Source organism: Gymnodraco acuticeps, unplaced genomic scaffold, assembly GCF_902827175.1.
Source record: "Gymnodraco acuticeps unplaced genomic scaffold, fGymAcu1.1, whole genome shotgun sequence".
In the NCBI taxonomy this organism is placed as follows: Eukaryota; Metazoa; Chordata; class Actinopteri; order Perciformes; family Bathydraconidae; genus Gymnodraco; species Gymnodraco acuticeps.
The window spans coordinates 562,619-579,810 of NW_022991436.1; the positions used below are offsets into that span (position 1 = coordinate 562,619).

A 17,192-nucleotide genomic window follows, 5' to 3' on the forward strand; every position below is an offset into this window, starting at 1 on the left:
GTCACTTCAGAAGTTGAGAAAGATAACACAGAGAGGTTGCTCTGTATACAATTGTGGATGCAAAGATCTGAATAAACAGCAAGGCAATCCAAGCAATCTTGCTTTTGAATGACATAGCCACACATTTAAAAATGATTTTGAATATATCCTTCTTCTTGGTAACTTGTTCTTTTTTGGATGGCCTTGATAATTTCTCTGTTTATCATTTGATGTGTCGGACAAATAATTTGCTCCGACCCTTACCGAAGTGTTCACGGCACTTTAACCACATGTTGCTTTAAGTGTGCGGAAATAGATAAGCTTATACATTGAACATGACATTTGAATTTGATATCAATGACAGAGATTTTTGTTTTTTGTTTTTACAGGCAATAAATAGAACCTGGTATCTATTCATGACCAGTCCTTACTTGTAAAAAGAATGTAGGACAAGAGATGGCTGAAGGAAAGTGTGGTGGAATTATAGTGAGGTAATGCTTGGGTGAGCCCCAGACCAGTTATGCAGGATAAAGTCCCTGGCACTACTCCCGAAAAATCAAATTTTTTGGATGTGAGTAGAAAGGGCAACCAGACATCAAGAGAGCCATTAGGGAGCACTGTCGTAAGTGATGAAAGTGATTGCGATTACCACAATGTGTGAGTGAGTGGGTAAAGGGGAGTGTTTGGAAGCTAACCTGTTGAGATACGTGTTTTTTTTTGGTAGTGAATAGGTCAGGGTGATGCCCTTGGCCTTGTTAGGCAGGATTATCTGGGGTTATATATTTCATCCCTGCCTTCCGCACAGGTCTAGAAGAGGCTTCCTCAGCATCTGGCTTTGGTAAGTCTGCATCACAGGATTGATTATGTAGTCATGCTGTATTATTCTGAAGTTTAAACAACGTGTAAATGTAAATGTTTTAGATATGGTCTCATTTCTCAAAAACGAGGTGATGAGAAACCACTTTTTGCTTTTTACATGCTTTTATACTTTTTATCTTTTGAACTAACTATGTTATTCTAATGATGCAAAATACTTGTAAGTAAAAAAAGAGACCTGTTACTTTTACAAATACTGATGCTAAACTACTGTAATTCCTTTTCTTTTACAATATCTTTAAAATGTATCATTTATTTGTTTCTCTGTCTATTTCAGATTTACCCATACCAGTCTTGAGTTTATCTGTCATCTGAGTTGAAATCACAGGTACAATTCTCTTTACTAATGCTTACTTGGCAATGCATGATAATGAGTATTAAAGGCTGAAATATGTGATACAGACGTGTACAACCTTGTATCCTCTCTACATGTTTGTAAAGCAGAGCCATGGGGGATGCTCAGATGGCTGTGTTTGGGCTGGCTGCCTCGTACCTAAGGAAGTCGGACAAGGAGCGTATGGAGGCTTCCACGCGTCCCTTCGACATAAAGAGGGAATGCTTCGTCCCGGATGCAGTGGAAGAGTTTGTGAAGGCAACCATCACCAGCAGAGAAGGAAGCAAGGTCACTGTAGAGACGGCGAATGGGAAGGTCAGTGTTTACATAACAATTCAGACATTTAGTTTTAAAATGATTACCAACACATTTTTTCTTATCATAGTTGCAATGATGAAATAACGATTAACCTATAAGTCTAACCTTTATATGTCAAAATGTGTAACAATAGTGTGAGGAATGACTCTAACCCAGTATTTGTTATATTTCATTATTATGAATTGACCAGAAGGCAGCATGTGGACAACACTTGTATATCAGTGGCGATAAAAAATATGTATGATTTGTGTCTCGGGTGAAGTGTGTGATGAGACGGAGTATTGCTGCCATCTGTCACTAACAATGCGTGGCATGCTTTGTAATGTTTCACATGCAATGTTGACAATGATAAGGCAACACATGGAGGTTAACAAAATGAGCAGGCAGCATAAACAAAACAATTTCTTTTCTCAGACTGTAGTTATCAAAGATGTCGACGTCATGCAACAAAATCCTCCAAAGTTTGACAAGATCGAGGACATGGCCATGCTGACCTTCCTCCACGAACCAGCTGTGTTGTTTAATCTCAAAGAGCGTTATGCAGCATGGATGATCTACGTGAGTAGCCGACAATGCAATGAATACGATTTGTCAAAAATCATTTTGCACCTACTCTAAAAAGTAGTATTGAGAACATTTTGATGTAGACAAATAAAATAATAAAAAATATATCTAATGAGCTTTTGAAACGTTACAGAACACAAGTATGGATTTTCCTTATAGACAACTTATGGAGGTGAATTCCTTTTTAATTTTGAGGGGTTCCAAAGGAATTTTCTGTTTACCTCAATTTAAAATGTTGTTTCATTAAATGCTGTTGCTAAGAAGGCAGATGTGATCTCTGTTATCTTGGTGGTGGCCTGTTAGTGGGAAAAAAAACAAATTAATAATTCAACAGTATTGGCCAGGCTTTACTCCTGTTCCAATCCAAAATGCTCAGTGAAAAAAGGAGGAAGACCACGGTGAATATTGCTTTTGCTCTTTGGACTCAGCTGAAGTAGTTTTATAGGCTGACAATTATATCAGAGGCAGTCACTCTTCTTCTTATCTGGTCAGCTAAATAAAGCTTTCTTTGAAACCTGAATGGTAATCTTCGCTGTCCATTACATATGCTGATTTTGAATCAAAATAGCAACCAAATGCTTTGATAGTGAACAAAATGTAAGGGTGAGGTGGAGTGTGCCATCTAGTGGCTGAATGTTATCCAGGTTATCAAAACAACTTTTACATAGAAATGTATGAATTAGTTCTCTATTAAGATTTCAATACAAAATATTTGTAGTATATGAATCCAAGGTTACAGTATGTCCAAAACTTGGAATCTTCAATATATCATAAACATAAAAAAGTACAATTCACAAGTAGTATTTGGTAAAACAATAACAATGTTTCTGTATCTCACAGACCTACTCTGGGCTCTTCTGCGTGACTGTCAACCCCTACAAGGGGCTGCCAGTCTACAACCAAGAGGTGGTTGTTGCCTACAGAGGAAAGAAGAGGGCTGAAGCTCCTCCTCATATCTTCTCCATCTCTGATAATGGCTACCAGTATATGCTGTCAGGTAAAAATGACCAATAATGCTTCGGTAATTTTTGGTAGATGTTATTATGCTGAATCTTGATATTTACAATATTGCACTTTCTGCACACTTGTGTTTTTAGACCGGGAAAACCAGTCTATTTTGATCACGTATGTATTGTGTTTTACTTGATTATCAAAAATGACACTATATGCTGTGCAATAACATCTTATTATCATAGATGATGCCATTAGGTATTGATTTTTGAGTTTGCAATTACAGTGGAGAATCTGGTGCAGGAAAGACTGTCAACACAAAGAGAGTCATCCAGTATTTTGCAAGTATTGCATCTGGAGGCATGAAGAAAGACCCCAATGCCAAAGACAAGGTAAATAATAATACATAATGATAATAATATCTCTGTCAAATGTGTGAGTTGCCAGAGAGGTTCTGATTCAAACTACAGATTAAATCATTATACAAAAAGACAAGTTTAACTCCCATAACTTAGCTGTCTGAACTGACATTGAATAGATTTAGCTACCTTGCTTGATTAAATTACCTGTTTATAGTATCTTACAAATTCACAAACAATCCTGTCATGATTTCCACTTTCGACAGCTACTCTGCTATATAAATTGTAAACTTAAAATGTCTTCAAACTTTTTAATAACTGCAGCCAGAGGTTGCTAAAGTCTCTTTGTGTAGCTTTAAACAAAAATGAGCCCACACAATGTTCCTCTTTACAGGGTTCTCTGGAGGATCAAATCATCCAGGCTAACCCTGCTCTGGAGGCCTTTGGTAATGCCAAGACCATCAGGAATGACAATTCTTCCAGATTTGTAAGTATCTAATCCCCGTGTGAATACATTCTGATTACTTTGTATTCAGTTCACTTGAAAACGCAATCATGTAGTTAAAAAGGACAAATGTTTTTCTTTCAGGGTAAATTCATTCGAATTCATTTTGATACCAGGGGAAAGTTAGCCTCTGCTGATATTGAAACATGTAAGGACAAACACCCATATATGTTAAACAGTGATGCAGAAAACATTATTTAATAAATCATTTATAATAATAATAAAGTTGATTTTACACATGGCCATATATTCTCTCCTGTATGTGTCCCTTATCAGACCTTCTGGAGAAATCTCGTGTGGTCTTCCAGCTCAAGGCTGAGAGAGATTACCACATCTTCTACCAGATTCTGTCCAACAAGAAGCCTGAACTCCTGGGTTAGTGCAAGGCTGGGGTTCCTTTGTGTCTCAGTGGTGGTTGACTACCAAACCAAGACCAAATGAAGGCACTTTGTATGATTGCATCTGTCTGACCTTGTCTCACCCTTTCTCTTTGTCCTCCAGAGATGCTGTTGATTACAAATAATCCCTATGACTACCCGTTCATCTCTCAGGGGGAAACCACAGTGGCCTCTATTGTTGATGCAGATGAACTGGAGGCAACAGATGTGAGGCTGATAATCATTCCTCGGTTTTACAATTTGACATCAAACTCTAACCATAATGATACCGTTGATGCAATTAATTACAATCTAGGGAATCCAGTTGGATTAACAGATCAATGTGTTTAAAGACTTCTCAGACATCAAAACACTGCATAATTTAAAATACTCAGACAGGACTTTACAACTTTAGAAAGTTATCAAAACAGCATTTATTGTTCTTTTAGAAGGTATCATTTTAATCAAAGCTAAAGAAGATATTATGTACTACTCCACAGAGTGCCTTTGATGTGTTGGGCTTTACTCAAGAGGAAAAGAACTCTGTGTACAAGCTGACTGGTGCCATCATGCATCATGGAAATATGAAGTTCAAGACCAAGCAGCGAGAGGAGCAGGCAGAGGCTGATGGCACTGAAGGTGAGAGAAGCTCTGTTAATCATGTTTGCTCTTAACCAACCAAGACTAACACTGTCCTTTGTACCAGACCTCAGTTTTATAACCTTCACTTTCTTTCTTCAGATGCTGACAAAATTGCATATCTGATGGGCCTGAACACTTCCGACCTCATCAAAAGTCTCTGTCACCCGAGAGTCAAAGTCGGAAATGAGTGGGTCACAAAGGGACAAAGTGTTGCTCAAGTAAGAACAAAAAAACTGTTCTAAAACTATTAAAGGAGCACATTATGTTTTCCATATGGCTACTTCTGCAAGGGATAAAGGTTGCATGCTAAATTTCAAATGTATGTTGCCTATTCCAAAGGTGACCTACTCTGTTGGAGCTCTATCAAAGGCTGTTTATGAAAAGATGTTCCTGTGGATGGTGATAAGAATCAACCAGTCACTGGAGACCAGACAGCCTCGCCAGTACTTTATTGGTGTACTGGACATTGCTGGATTTGAGATCTTTGATGTGAGTTATCTGATTAGACCAGCTCGCTCCCAACATAAAATGGATAGAAAATCTGACCTGTTTTTTCTTTACAGTTGAACACCTTTGAGCAGCTGTGCATCAACTTCACCAATGAAAAACTGCAACAGTTTTTCAACCACCACATGTTTGTGCTGGAGCAAGAAGAGTACAAGAAAGAGGGCATTGAATGGACTTTCATCGATTTTGGCATGGATTTGCAGGCCTGTATTGACCTGATTGAAAAGGTAAGAGAGTGGATTATTACATTTTCTTGAATCAACAAAAAGCAAGTGTTTTGAAACAATTTACATTTTTTTCCTTTCAGCCCATGGGTATCATGTCCATCCTTGAAGAGGAGTGCATGTTCCCCAAAGCCTCTGATATTACCTTTAAATCCAAGCTCTATGACAACCATCTTGGGAAGTCTGGTAACTTCCAGAAGCCCAGAGGTATCAAAGGAAAACCAGAGGCCCACTTTGCCCTGATGCACTACGCTGGAACTGTTGACTATAATATCATCAACTGGCTGGTGAAAAACAAGGATCCTCTGAATGAGACTGTTGTTGGATTCTACCAGAAATCCAATCTCAAGCTGTTATCCATCCTGTTTATTAATTATGCTGGAGCTGATGCAGGTACCCTGGCATGAATATCTTGTTTGGAAATTACACCCTTTCTTGTCTAGCTAAAAGGTTACATTTTAACAGTTATTTTTCTTAACAGTTGCAGGTGAGGATCACGAAGGCAAAAAAGAGAAGAGAAAGAAGAAGGGTGCATCGTTTCAGACTGTGTCCGCACTTCACAGGGTATTTTCTTTTGACTGTTTTTATCCTAGGATATTATATTTTGTATGGTTCTGAATATCTTAACAGCCAGCTATAAATATGTGATTCATCACATTAATAGGAAAACCTGAACAAGCTGATGACCAATTTGAGGTCCACTCACCCTCACTTTGTACGCTGCATCATCCCCAATGAGACCAAGACTCCTGGGGCCATGGAGAACCCTCTGGTGATGCACCAGCTGCGCTGTAACGGTGTGCTGGAAGGCATCAGGATCTGCAGGAAGGGCTTTCCCAACAGGATTCTGTATGGAGATTTCAAACAGAGGTATTATCAGGCTCAAGCCCGGCCCTTTAAAATTAGAAGCAGAAGTCCAGAATATTATTATCAGATTTTACAAATATTTTATTTTTCAGATATCGCATTCTGAATGCCGCTGCCATTCCTGATGGCCAGTTCATCGACAGCAGGAAGGGAGCTGAGAAACTTCTTGGGTCTCTGGATATTGACCACAATCAGTACAAGTTTGGACACACAAAGGTATCATCTGAAGTTTTCTGATATGAACGAGAATAAACAATCTGTAGGAGATGAAGAAGGTAGCACAAAAGTAAAATACCCATTGTTGTTATTAGGTGTTCTTCAAGGCTGGTTTGCTGGGTCTGCTTGAGGAGATGAGAGACGAGCGTCTCTCCAAAATCATCACTGCTATTCAAGCCAGATCCCGTGGCCTCTTGTCTCGTATTGAGTATCAGAAGATTGTGGAACGCAGGTATCTTATGTTTACAGCTGATGACATCGGTATAAATTCAAAGGTTATTGTTGGTTGATTAATAGCCTTTCGTTTTATTCAACACATATTTTAGAGAAGCATTATTGGTGATCCAATGGAATGTCCGTTCATTCATGGGGTCAAGAATTGGCCCTGGATGAAGCTGTTCTTCAAGATCAAACCCCTATTGAGATCGGCTGAATCAGAAAAGGAAATGGCCAACATGAAGGAAGAATTCCTGAAGCTGAAGGAGGCCTTTGCAAAATCTGAAGCTCGCAGAAAGGAACTGGAGGAGAAAATGGTTTCTCTGCTTCAAGAGCAGAACGACCTGCAGCTCCATGTTCAAACAGTGAGGATGCTATCTCAAATGCAATGTATTTTTTGAAAATGTCCTGTCATTAATGTATGTGCTAATGAAGTGAGATGTTTCGTAGGAGCAAGATAATCTCTGTGATGCAGAAGAAAGATGTGAGGGGCTGATCAAGAGCAAGATCCAGCTGGAGGCAAAAGCCAAAGAGCTCACGGAAAGGCTGGAGGATGAGGAGGAGATGAATGCTGAAATGACTGCAAAGAAGAGGAAGTTGGAGGATGAGTGCTCTGAGCTGAAGAAAGACATTGATGACTTAGAGTTAACTCTGGCTAAGGTGGAGAAAGAAAAGCATGCCACAGAGAACAAGGTCTGAAACTTATCTTAAACATTTTTTTTTTTTGGATCAGTACTTGATCAGGCCTCTAGTAACTTATGTTTTCATGAATTAATAGGTAAAGAACCTGGTGGAAGAGATGGCTGGTCAGGATGAAATCATTGCTAAGTTGACCAAAGAAAAGAAAGCCCTACAGGAATCTCATCAGCAAACACTGGATGATCTTCAGAGTGAAGAAGACAAAGTCAACACTCTAACCAAGGCCAAGACTAAGCTGGAGCAGCAAGTGGATGATGTAAGCATTATTATCAAAAGTATATATGATGTAAGTATTACAAAATGATGAATTCACGACTGTTGTAAACAAACCTATTTGTATTAAGCTTGAGGGATCTCTTGAGCAAGAGAAGAAGGTTCGAATGGACCTTGAGAGAGCTAAGAGAAAGCTGGAGGGAGACTTAAAGTTGACCCTGGAGACTTTAATGGATTTAGAAAATGACAAGATACAACTGGAGGAGCACCTGAAAAAGTACACATTCAGCATGACATTGTTCATTCACTACGGTCACTTAATACTGTGTAACCAGTTGTAAATGTTCCAATAATCTTGTAACAAATAAACAAAATGTTGCAGGAAAGACTTTGAGATCAGCCAGCTGAACGGGAAAATTGAAGATGATCAAGCAATCATCATTCAACTACAGAAAAAGCTGAAGGAGCTGCAGGTACAACATTGTACTAAAGGAACTTAATTAAAAGTTATGAAATTCCCATTATAACTCACAATCAAATATGTTGTTCTGACACTAGGCTCGCGTAGAGGAGCTTGAAGAAGAGCTTGAAGCAGAGCGAGCTGCTCGGGCTAAGGTGGAAAAGCAGAGAGCCGAATTGGCCAGAGAGCTGGAGGAGATCAGTGAGAGGCTGGAGGAAGCTGGTGGAGCAACATCCGCCCAGATTGAGATGAACAAGAAGAGAGAGGCTGAGCTACAGAAACTCCGCAGAGACCTTGAAGAGGCTACTCTGCAGCATGAATCCACTGCTGCCACACTCAGGAAGAAACAAGCTGACAGTGTGGCTGATCTGGGAGAGCAGATAGACAACCTGCAGAGAGTCAAGCAGAAACTGGAGAAGGAGAAGAGTGAGCTCAGACTGGAGCTGGATGATGTGGTGTCCAATATGGAACACATAGCCAAGTCAAAGGTATGTGCGCATGAAGATTTTTAAGGTACATTTCCACACTGATGGAACTGACTGATAACTGGTAAGGAATGATGACAATTCAATAGCCTCAACATCAGTTAACAGTGCACATAGTATCTCAAATGATATTGAGTTGTTCTTCTAATTATTATTCCCTCTAAGTTGGGAATGCAATATAGTGAATACATGTCTAGAGATGTTTCATTTTGAAAAGTAATCAACATTGCTTGTGAACTATTTCTTTTGAAGATCACCTTGGAAAAGACCTGCAGAACTTTGGAAGATCAAATGAATGAATACAGGAGCAAGTGTGATGAATACCAGAGATCTATTAATGACTTCACCACTCAGAGAGCCAAGCTTCTAGCTGAGAATGGTCAGTTTAACACGTTTCAATTAAAAAATAATAAATTGTTTGATGTAAAACAATTTAATTCAAAAACCTAACTTTGGCCTCTTTAGGTGAGTTTTCAAGACAGCTGGAGGAGAAAGAATCTCTTGTTTCTCAGTTGACCAGAGGAAAAAATTGTTACACTCAACAACTTGAAGACATAAAAGACAACTAGAGGAGGAAGTAAAAGTATGAAAACGGCAAAACGTATTAATTTACAGTATCTGTATATTTCAAATATTTTTCCATGTGGAAGAGGAATACCAACATTATCATTATTTATTCAGGCAAAGACTGCTTTAGCCCATGCAGTGCAGTCTGCTCGTCATGACTGTGATCTGCTCAGGGAGCAGTATGAGGAGGAACAGGAGGCCAAGTCTGAATTGCAGCGTGGCATGTCCAAGGCCAACTCCGAGGTGGCTCAGTGGAGAGCTAAGTACGAAACTGATGCCATCCAAAAGACTGAGGAACTGGAGGAGGCCAAGTGAGTAACAACAAACACTTGTGTCACTAAAAGTAATGTCAACAAATTCCCACAACTTGATTACAATTGCAGCTAGTAACTACAGTTTGATGAGAAATGTAATTCATTCATTCAAAAATCTTTGGAAAGCTACAGGAGGCAGAGTCAGCTTGCCCTAATATTGTGTATGTTGTTTTATATATTTGAATTGCAATGTCTCCAGTTTGAATAAAGCCGGGCGCCTGTGTGGCATGTGGTTTCACATCACTACTGCCTTTATTTAATGTGCTTTAACAAAGCCATAACATGTCTCTCAAATAAAGAGACACTTAAGCAATCATTGGATAAGACTTGTCATCTTTTTCAGGAAAAAGTTGGCTCAGCGTCTGCAGGATGCCGAGGAGGCTGTTGAAGCAGTGAATGCTAAGTGTTCCTCTCTGGAGAAGACCAAACACAGGCTGCAGAATGAGATTGAAGATCTCATGGTGGATGTGGAGAGGTCTAATGCTGCTGCTGCTGCTCTGGACAAGAAGCAAAGAAACTTTGACAAAGTACATCAGCATTGTTTATCATTAAAAACCTGGTTTTCAAAGTGAAAATGGTCTACTCAACCAATGCACATTTTGCTGTTAAAAGTTTGAAGTGGTGATTTAAACGTGAAATGATACAACTTGTATCTCAATGTCTAGGTCCTGTCTGAGTGGAAACAGAAGTATGAAGAGTCTCAGTGTGAGCTGGAGAGCTCTCAGAAGGAAGCCAGGTCTTTGAGCACAGAGCTCTTCAAACTGAAGAATTCATATGAGGAGTCACTGGATCATCTGGATACCATGAAGAGAGAGAACAAGAATCTTCAGGGTAATATATATTAAGGTGTCTAAAATGACATATAATACATATTTCAGGTGGCAACAAAGTGAATTACACACCATGACTCTCATACACAGAGGAGATGTCTGACCTCACTGAGCAAATTGGAGAGGGAGCAAAAAGCATTCATGAGTTGGAGAAAGCCCGCAAGCAGCTGGAGCAAGAAAAGAGTGAGATTCAGTCTGCACTCGAGGAAGCAGAGGTAACACTTACATGTCAAAGCTTTTTCTGATACATTTACAATTTGAGTTTCAAAGTTGTAGTAGACATTTTCTTTTTAAATACATTCCTGATTTCCATCTTAGGGGTCTCTTGAGCACGAGGAGGGAAAGATTCTAAGAGCCCAGCTTGAGTTCAACCAGATTAAGGCAGACATGGAGCGCAAACTAGCTGAGAAAGACGAGGAGATGGAGCAGTCCAAGAGGAACCTGCAGAGGATGATTGACACCCTGCAGAGCTCTCTTGATGCGGAGACTCGCAGCAGGAATGAGGCTCTCCGTTTGAAGAAGAAGATGGAGGGAGACCTGAATGAGATGGAGATCCAGCTGAGCCAGGCAAACAGGCAGGCGGCTGAGGCTCAGAAACAGCTTAAATCTGTCATTGCACATCTGAAGGTAAAAGGGGGAAATACCTTTATTGTAATTTGCATCATTACTTTGGTATCTGTGTAACCGGAGAATCTGATCATTCTACAGGACGCCCAGCTCCAGCTTGATGACTCTCTTCGATCCAATGAAGAGCTTAAGGAGAACAATGCCATTGTTGAGAGACGCAACAACCTGCTTCAGGCCGAAGTAGAGGAGCTCAGGTCTGCTCTGGAGCAAACTGAAAGAGGCCGCAAACTAGCTGAGCAAGAGCTGCTGGATGTTAATGAACGGGTGCAGCTACTGCACTCACAGGTATGGCAGAAATCTGACAATGAATTTGTTTCATTATAATAAATGTTGCTCTATGGTGCATTGTTTAATGAAATTGCTTTGGTTGCATACAAATAGAACACTAGCCTGATAAATCACAAGAAGAAGCTGGAGGCTGATACATCCCAGCTTCAGACTGAAGTGGAGGAAGCAGTGCAGGAGTGCAGAAATGCTGAGGAAAAGGCTAAGAAAGCCATCACTGATGCGGCCATGATGGCAGAGGAGCTGAAGAAAGAGCAGGACACCAGCTCTCACCTGGAGCGCATGAAGAAGAACATGGAGCAAACCATCAAAGACCTGCAGCACCGTCTGGATGAAGCTGAACAGATCGCCATGAAGGGAGGCAAGAAGCAGATCCAGAAGCTTGAGGCCAGGGTTAGTATTTCTTTTGATTAGTCAGTAGTGTTATATAGTGATGTTGAAGAGGTTATGAGAACATTTATTGAAAAAACACTGTCCTTGAGCAGGTGAAGGAGCTGGAAAATGAGGTGGAACTGGAGCAAAAGAAAAGCACCGAAGCTGTGAAAGGCATCCATAAATACGAACGCCGTATGAAGGAACTTACCTATCAGGTTTGTGACATAACTAGCTTTAATATTCTTTCTGTGTGGTTGAAATGTATTGGAAGGAAATGTACTTGTATTTCCACAGAGTGAGGAAGATCGCAAGAATATTGCCCGACTCCAAGACCTGGTAGATAAGCTGCAGTTGAAGGTTAAATCTTACAAGAGAACTACTGAGGAGGCTGTAAGTCTGCCAATGTGTGAAGTGTGGTTTTCATTTGGCTTTTCCCCCTCTCAATAGGTAACTATTTCTATTTTTACCAATCCTCAACAGGAGGAACAGGCTAATGTTCACCTCGGTAAGTTCCGGAAGCAGCAGCACGAGCTGGATGAGGCTGAAGAGAGAGCTGACATTGCAGAGACTCAGGTCAACAAGCTGCGTGCCAAGACCCGTGATGTGGGCCCCAAGGTTTGAACCATGCACTCTGCAGCAGGTGCTCAGCATCTGACCCTGACACCTGCTGCCCTCTGCTGGCTAATTTAACATGCTGCTCTGCTTTTTGAGTATTAGTACAAGTGTGCTTTAGTGTACATTTGTCTGTTAATGAATACATTGCTTTATGGCATTAAAGCATTGCTTATCTGCAGTCTTAACAGCTTTCTCTTTTTCTTTTTTCCAAATTCCTGGGCTGCAACAGAAAGTGTTTGAGGAAGAGTGAAGCTTTGGAGCCTGGCAGAAATCCCTTAGCCCGCTGTGTGCTGTAGAACAGAGTATAAGGCCAACATGGGAGAAAATTGTAGGATTTCGAGAATAAAGTTGTAATATTTAGAGAAAAAAGGGCATTGTATTGCAACTACAAACATGTTTTCTAATTAGAATAAAGTCATTATATTTCAAGTTGTATTATGACACAAATGTAGTTGTAATTTCATGTGGAAGTTCAACAAAACAGTTGGAAAACACATTGACACATACATCTTCACCACCTGATAAAGTGCAGCTATACACACACTTCACTTAGGAAGTACAGGGAAGGTAACCAGTCAGAATAACTGAGGGCTTCAGTGGCCTGTGGACTGTTCAAAAAGATAATCTAAGTATGCACATGAAATTGAATAGGAACTATACGCATAATATCATTCAAAGCAACCTATCATATTGAGACTTTATTTTCAAAATATTATGACTTAATATTGGAAATCTCAGATTGGGATTTTTTCCCAATAGAGGCCTTAATACTCCATTGTATTGATTCCCTTTGCCATCACTATTCACAACCTGTAATGCTTAATAAAATCTCATCAAAAATGTTAACGCCGTTGTGTTCTTCCATTATTAAGAAAGTGTTTGTTCATGACACAATGTATGAGGAATACTGTGTTTAATGAAACTTAAATCGATCATAAATAATAATAATAATCCTTATATTTATTATAGCGCTCTTTCAATGACTCTCAAGCGCTCCTTACAAATCCACATTACACATTATACATGTAATGGTCATGTAGTGTGGACAATACCCACAGGAGCAAACTCAGGTGAAGTGTCTTGCCCAAGGACACAACGGCCTGACGCGGTGGCCCCAATGCCCCCCTTGATCTGATGATCAAACGCACAGCCCACTGCACCACCCCACCCCTAGACTGGTCACTCGCAAAAAAAAAGAAAGAGTGCCTATATTTTGAATAACACATTTTACAATTTGGGATGAAATACAATATAAATAATATAATAATGTCTATTACATTTACAAAGAAACTGATAGGCGTCAGTAAAGGAATCAGGAATCATGAAGAACAGAATTAGGCCAAAGCAGGAAAACTCTTGGGACGAAATGAAGTGTAGTGGCAGATGTCCTAAAAAGAGGGACGTTGAGTTGTAGTGATTGCTAGAAAAGAGAGAGAGAGATAAATCAAATCCTTTTCTTAAAATAGAGTAAAAGAAATCCCAGGAGTCTGGTCCTCAAGGTCAACAATGAACCAATGCTCATACTCAGAACTTTCCATAATACCATTAATAATTACTGGCAGCTGCTCGGCAAATACCTCCAAAGGGCTAGAGAGGATTTTAAAGAACCAACAATAACATATGTAGATCATATAATGAAACAGACAACAGCAAATCACAACCAACTATAATGATGTTTTCCCTGTGCTAAGAGTGCTATGGTTACCTGTCTGTTTAGAGCTTTGCCTCGGTGCTGCTGCAGGTCTCAGTCATTGCTGCTGATGCTGGACGCTAAATAATCCTTTGGGCAGAAGGAGGGAGGAGAGGCAGGTCTCAGACACCCGTCGTGTGAAATTCAGGGAGTCCTCAACTCCCTGAGTGAACAAGCAGGTATCCATCAGCTAATGGAAGCTTATTCACACCTACTGTATGTTGAAGAGGCTCACCACATGCAGCACAGTGTGTTGAGGATTATCGGCATGATTAACAGGACACCTGAGACCATGCTCACAAGAGTGAGGGGACTGGCCAAAGATGGAAAAAGTGTACTGCCTCTATAATTAGACCATCTCCAACATGCTTAATGATGTTAATGGTCCTATCTGAGATGTGGAAAGCATGTGTTTGCAACTACCACTGAGCCTTCTAACCCAAAAGTGATTTAGTTTAAAGCCAGTTTATCAATTATATTACACACCGGTCGGACTCAGGTCCCTCCGGGGGAAATCCCTCTGTTTTATAGAGAGTCGTTTGCTTTTCCAGCAGAAGCAACAGCATCAGCAGCTGTTTATAAAAGCAAAATTGGTCATTTACAGAAAGCTCAAACAACAGAAAACGGAAGAAGTATTATGTGATCAAATATGCAAATATAAATAATAACTAAGTGCTATTTTAATTGGGATCCAAAAACAAAATCAAAACAAGATAGTGACTAAAACAATAATGATAGTTACACATTTTATTTCTAAAAGACTTTTACAGTTGCTTTAAAAAGAGATCAAATACCTAAAGAACTATAAAATAGCAATGAAGTCACGGGTAAAATAGGAAGAAAGCTTTCTAGTTAAATCAGGCTTTTAAAATATTTTCCTTCGGGAGCACAGAACAAAGAGACATGTGGCTTGAGGCTCTCTTTACGTCCTTCCCTTGTTTGTATTTAATGGAAACATGTGGTGACAATGTTAATTTGTAGTGATAAACAAAGCATTTGAAACTTGTTCCCGTTCATTAATAAAAGTTTGACCTGTGAGGTCAGTGTTATCTTCACTTGGTCTTTAGCAGGGGCATGGAATCTCTCACTTCCATTTGGCCCCCTGACGCCAGCTGTCGAAACAGCTATCAGAATGGAAATAATCTCAGCACTTGTCACCAGCTGTTGACCCTCCTTTTATCTCTTAACCTCTGAAGCGGCTGTGATTACTGGTGCTAGTGATGGGCTGTGCAATGTGGTTGTTATATTTAATTACAATGAATGTTGTGGTTTGTTTTGGATAAGGGGAATCAAATGTAAATTAAAATGTGTTTAGGAGTCACTGGGCTTGTTGAACAGCAGCTAAGGGTGGGCAGTAGGAAGGTTTATATCTACTTTTGGAGAAGCATATTGTTAACGGAGTATATATTAGAATACTACCTTAAAGTTAGTCTGCTGATGTAAAACTGAAGCTTAGGCTCAGGAGGGGCATTTAAAAGGAACATTAAAAGTTATGGGCTGTGGAATAGACCTGTCACTCCCATTATATTTGTGAGACAATACCCAGCGTGGGGCTATCATCTGCTCCAACTGAAGGCTGTTTTCCTCGATTAGGGCTACAGAGGAATTTCACGCAGCTATCTTTGGTCCAAAGACACAATGCCATGTCAACAGGTCTGTAACTGAGGGGCCCGCTTTCATTAGCTGCTGTCTGATAAGGGGAGAAGGCTTCCACAGTGACCTTGGTGTCTCATCGAGCATGTAATGCTGACATGCGGCTCTCTATTGTGTGTCATCATTTCTGCCCTTTCAGTAATTCTCAAGAATGTCACCTGTGGCAGTCCCTTGTTTGTGTCGCCCAGCACTTGCCGCCTGAATAATCCCACAGTCACAGACCCATGTTCTTTATTTAGACCCAACCATTTGGTATCTGATTTATCTTACAGTAAAGTCCATTCTATGATGAATAAACACAATATGCTACCAATGCCTCACTGCGACTCCACTTAAGCCTTCTGGGTAATTGAGACCCATACATAACATACTTCTCTCGAATATCTCCCCAGAGATTTTCTGCTTCTTCCTTTGTGTTTACACAACAAGACCAGGAGTCTACATTGAAGGAATACTCTGGATTATTGTATATCATGCAAAGAATATAAACAATCTTTTAGTTTTCTTATTGTTGTTCCCAGATGCAGTATGCATAAAGTCTACTTAATTATTTCCCAATTTATAAATCATTCATCATTTAACACTTTACCTTTTCTAATGCAAGCCTTTATAGAATAACAATTTCTATATTCTTATCACAAATATGGAAAACAAAATAGACATATAATATACACCATAAGCTTTTTTAACTCTCTCATTTTTACAGTTTTTAATGATTTATTTAATTGTGTCCTTAACCTGCATGTTTTTCATTTAATCCTTTTTTTATGTGTTTGCTAGAATTTGTGTAACTGTAATATTGTTGTCTGATAGTTGCTTGTCCACATTGTAACATTTTTTATACAAAAAAAGACAGTGGCAATACATACTGAAAGTAACATTTGAATGTACATTATTTGACATCCTTAAGTTGAACACCTCACCATCGATATGAACACATCTATTTAATCATAAACCTTTACACGCATTTCAAATGTTCAGTCCTGCCGGTCTGAGGTGAGGATGCTTCTGCTCAGTACAACATGTATTGTTCCTGTAACAGAAGCAAACTTAAGAATGACGAGAAAATAATTCCTCCCTGTGTCTATTTAAAGATTGAGTTGCCGTCCCTGGCATGCTTGAAGGCACCTATGATATAATCCACTGGAGTGCATGAAGCTCCTAATATGGCTACGTCAGCAGACCCCATCACTGATAGACTAGGACCTGCTGATTTCTAAATTGCACTCGGGAACTCATTAACCCCTCCCTCTATGAACCCCCAACCCTATGCAGACACAATAACATTCCTGCACCCTGAACGCTCCTCCATATATGGCAGAGAGGCTTTGTTTATAAAGAGCCCATGCTGAAACGCCCAATAGGTCACCATTCTATCTCAAGGTAAGGTGCAGAGACAAGCGTTCTGAAATCACTGACTACACTTTGACTCTAAAGCATTACC

General features: G+C 39.8%; 1 protein-coding gene across 1 annotated transcript; it reads left to right on the forward strand.

The window, feature by feature from the left end:
* The first annotated feature begins 1,303 nt into the window (after positions 1–1,303).
* Positions 1,304–13,227, forward strand: LOC117532753 (myosin-7-like). Its single transcript, XM_034196232.1, is given in 39 exon segments — positions 1,304–1,504; positions 1,922–2,065; positions 2,912–3,068; positions 3,169–3,196; positions 3,309–3,414; positions 3,776–3,868; positions 3,971–4,034; positions 4,163–4,261; positions 4,388–4,491; positions 4,764–4,902; positions 5,005–5,123; positions 5,245–5,394; positions 5,469–5,639; positions 5,720–6,029; positions 6,124–6,200; positions 6,301–6,506; positions 6,596–6,719; positions 6,815–6,951; positions 7,046–7,089; positions 7,092–7,300; positions 7,386–7,628; positions 7,714–7,890; positions 7,979–8,124; positions 8,230–8,320; positions 8,406–8,795; positions 9,045–9,171; positions 9,258–9,344; positions 9,347–9,375; positions 9,474–9,670; positions 10,017–10,200; positions 10,339–10,504; positions 10,594–10,718; positions 10,822–11,130; positions 11,212–11,415; positions 11,512–11,808; positions 11,901–12,005; positions 12,085–12,180; positions 12,271–12,405; positions 12,635–13,227. Coding segments are annotated over 39 exon segments (5,811 nt in total). The 3' UTR covers positions 12,656–13,227.
* The last annotated feature ends 3,965 nt before the right edge of the window (positions 13,228–17,192 follow it).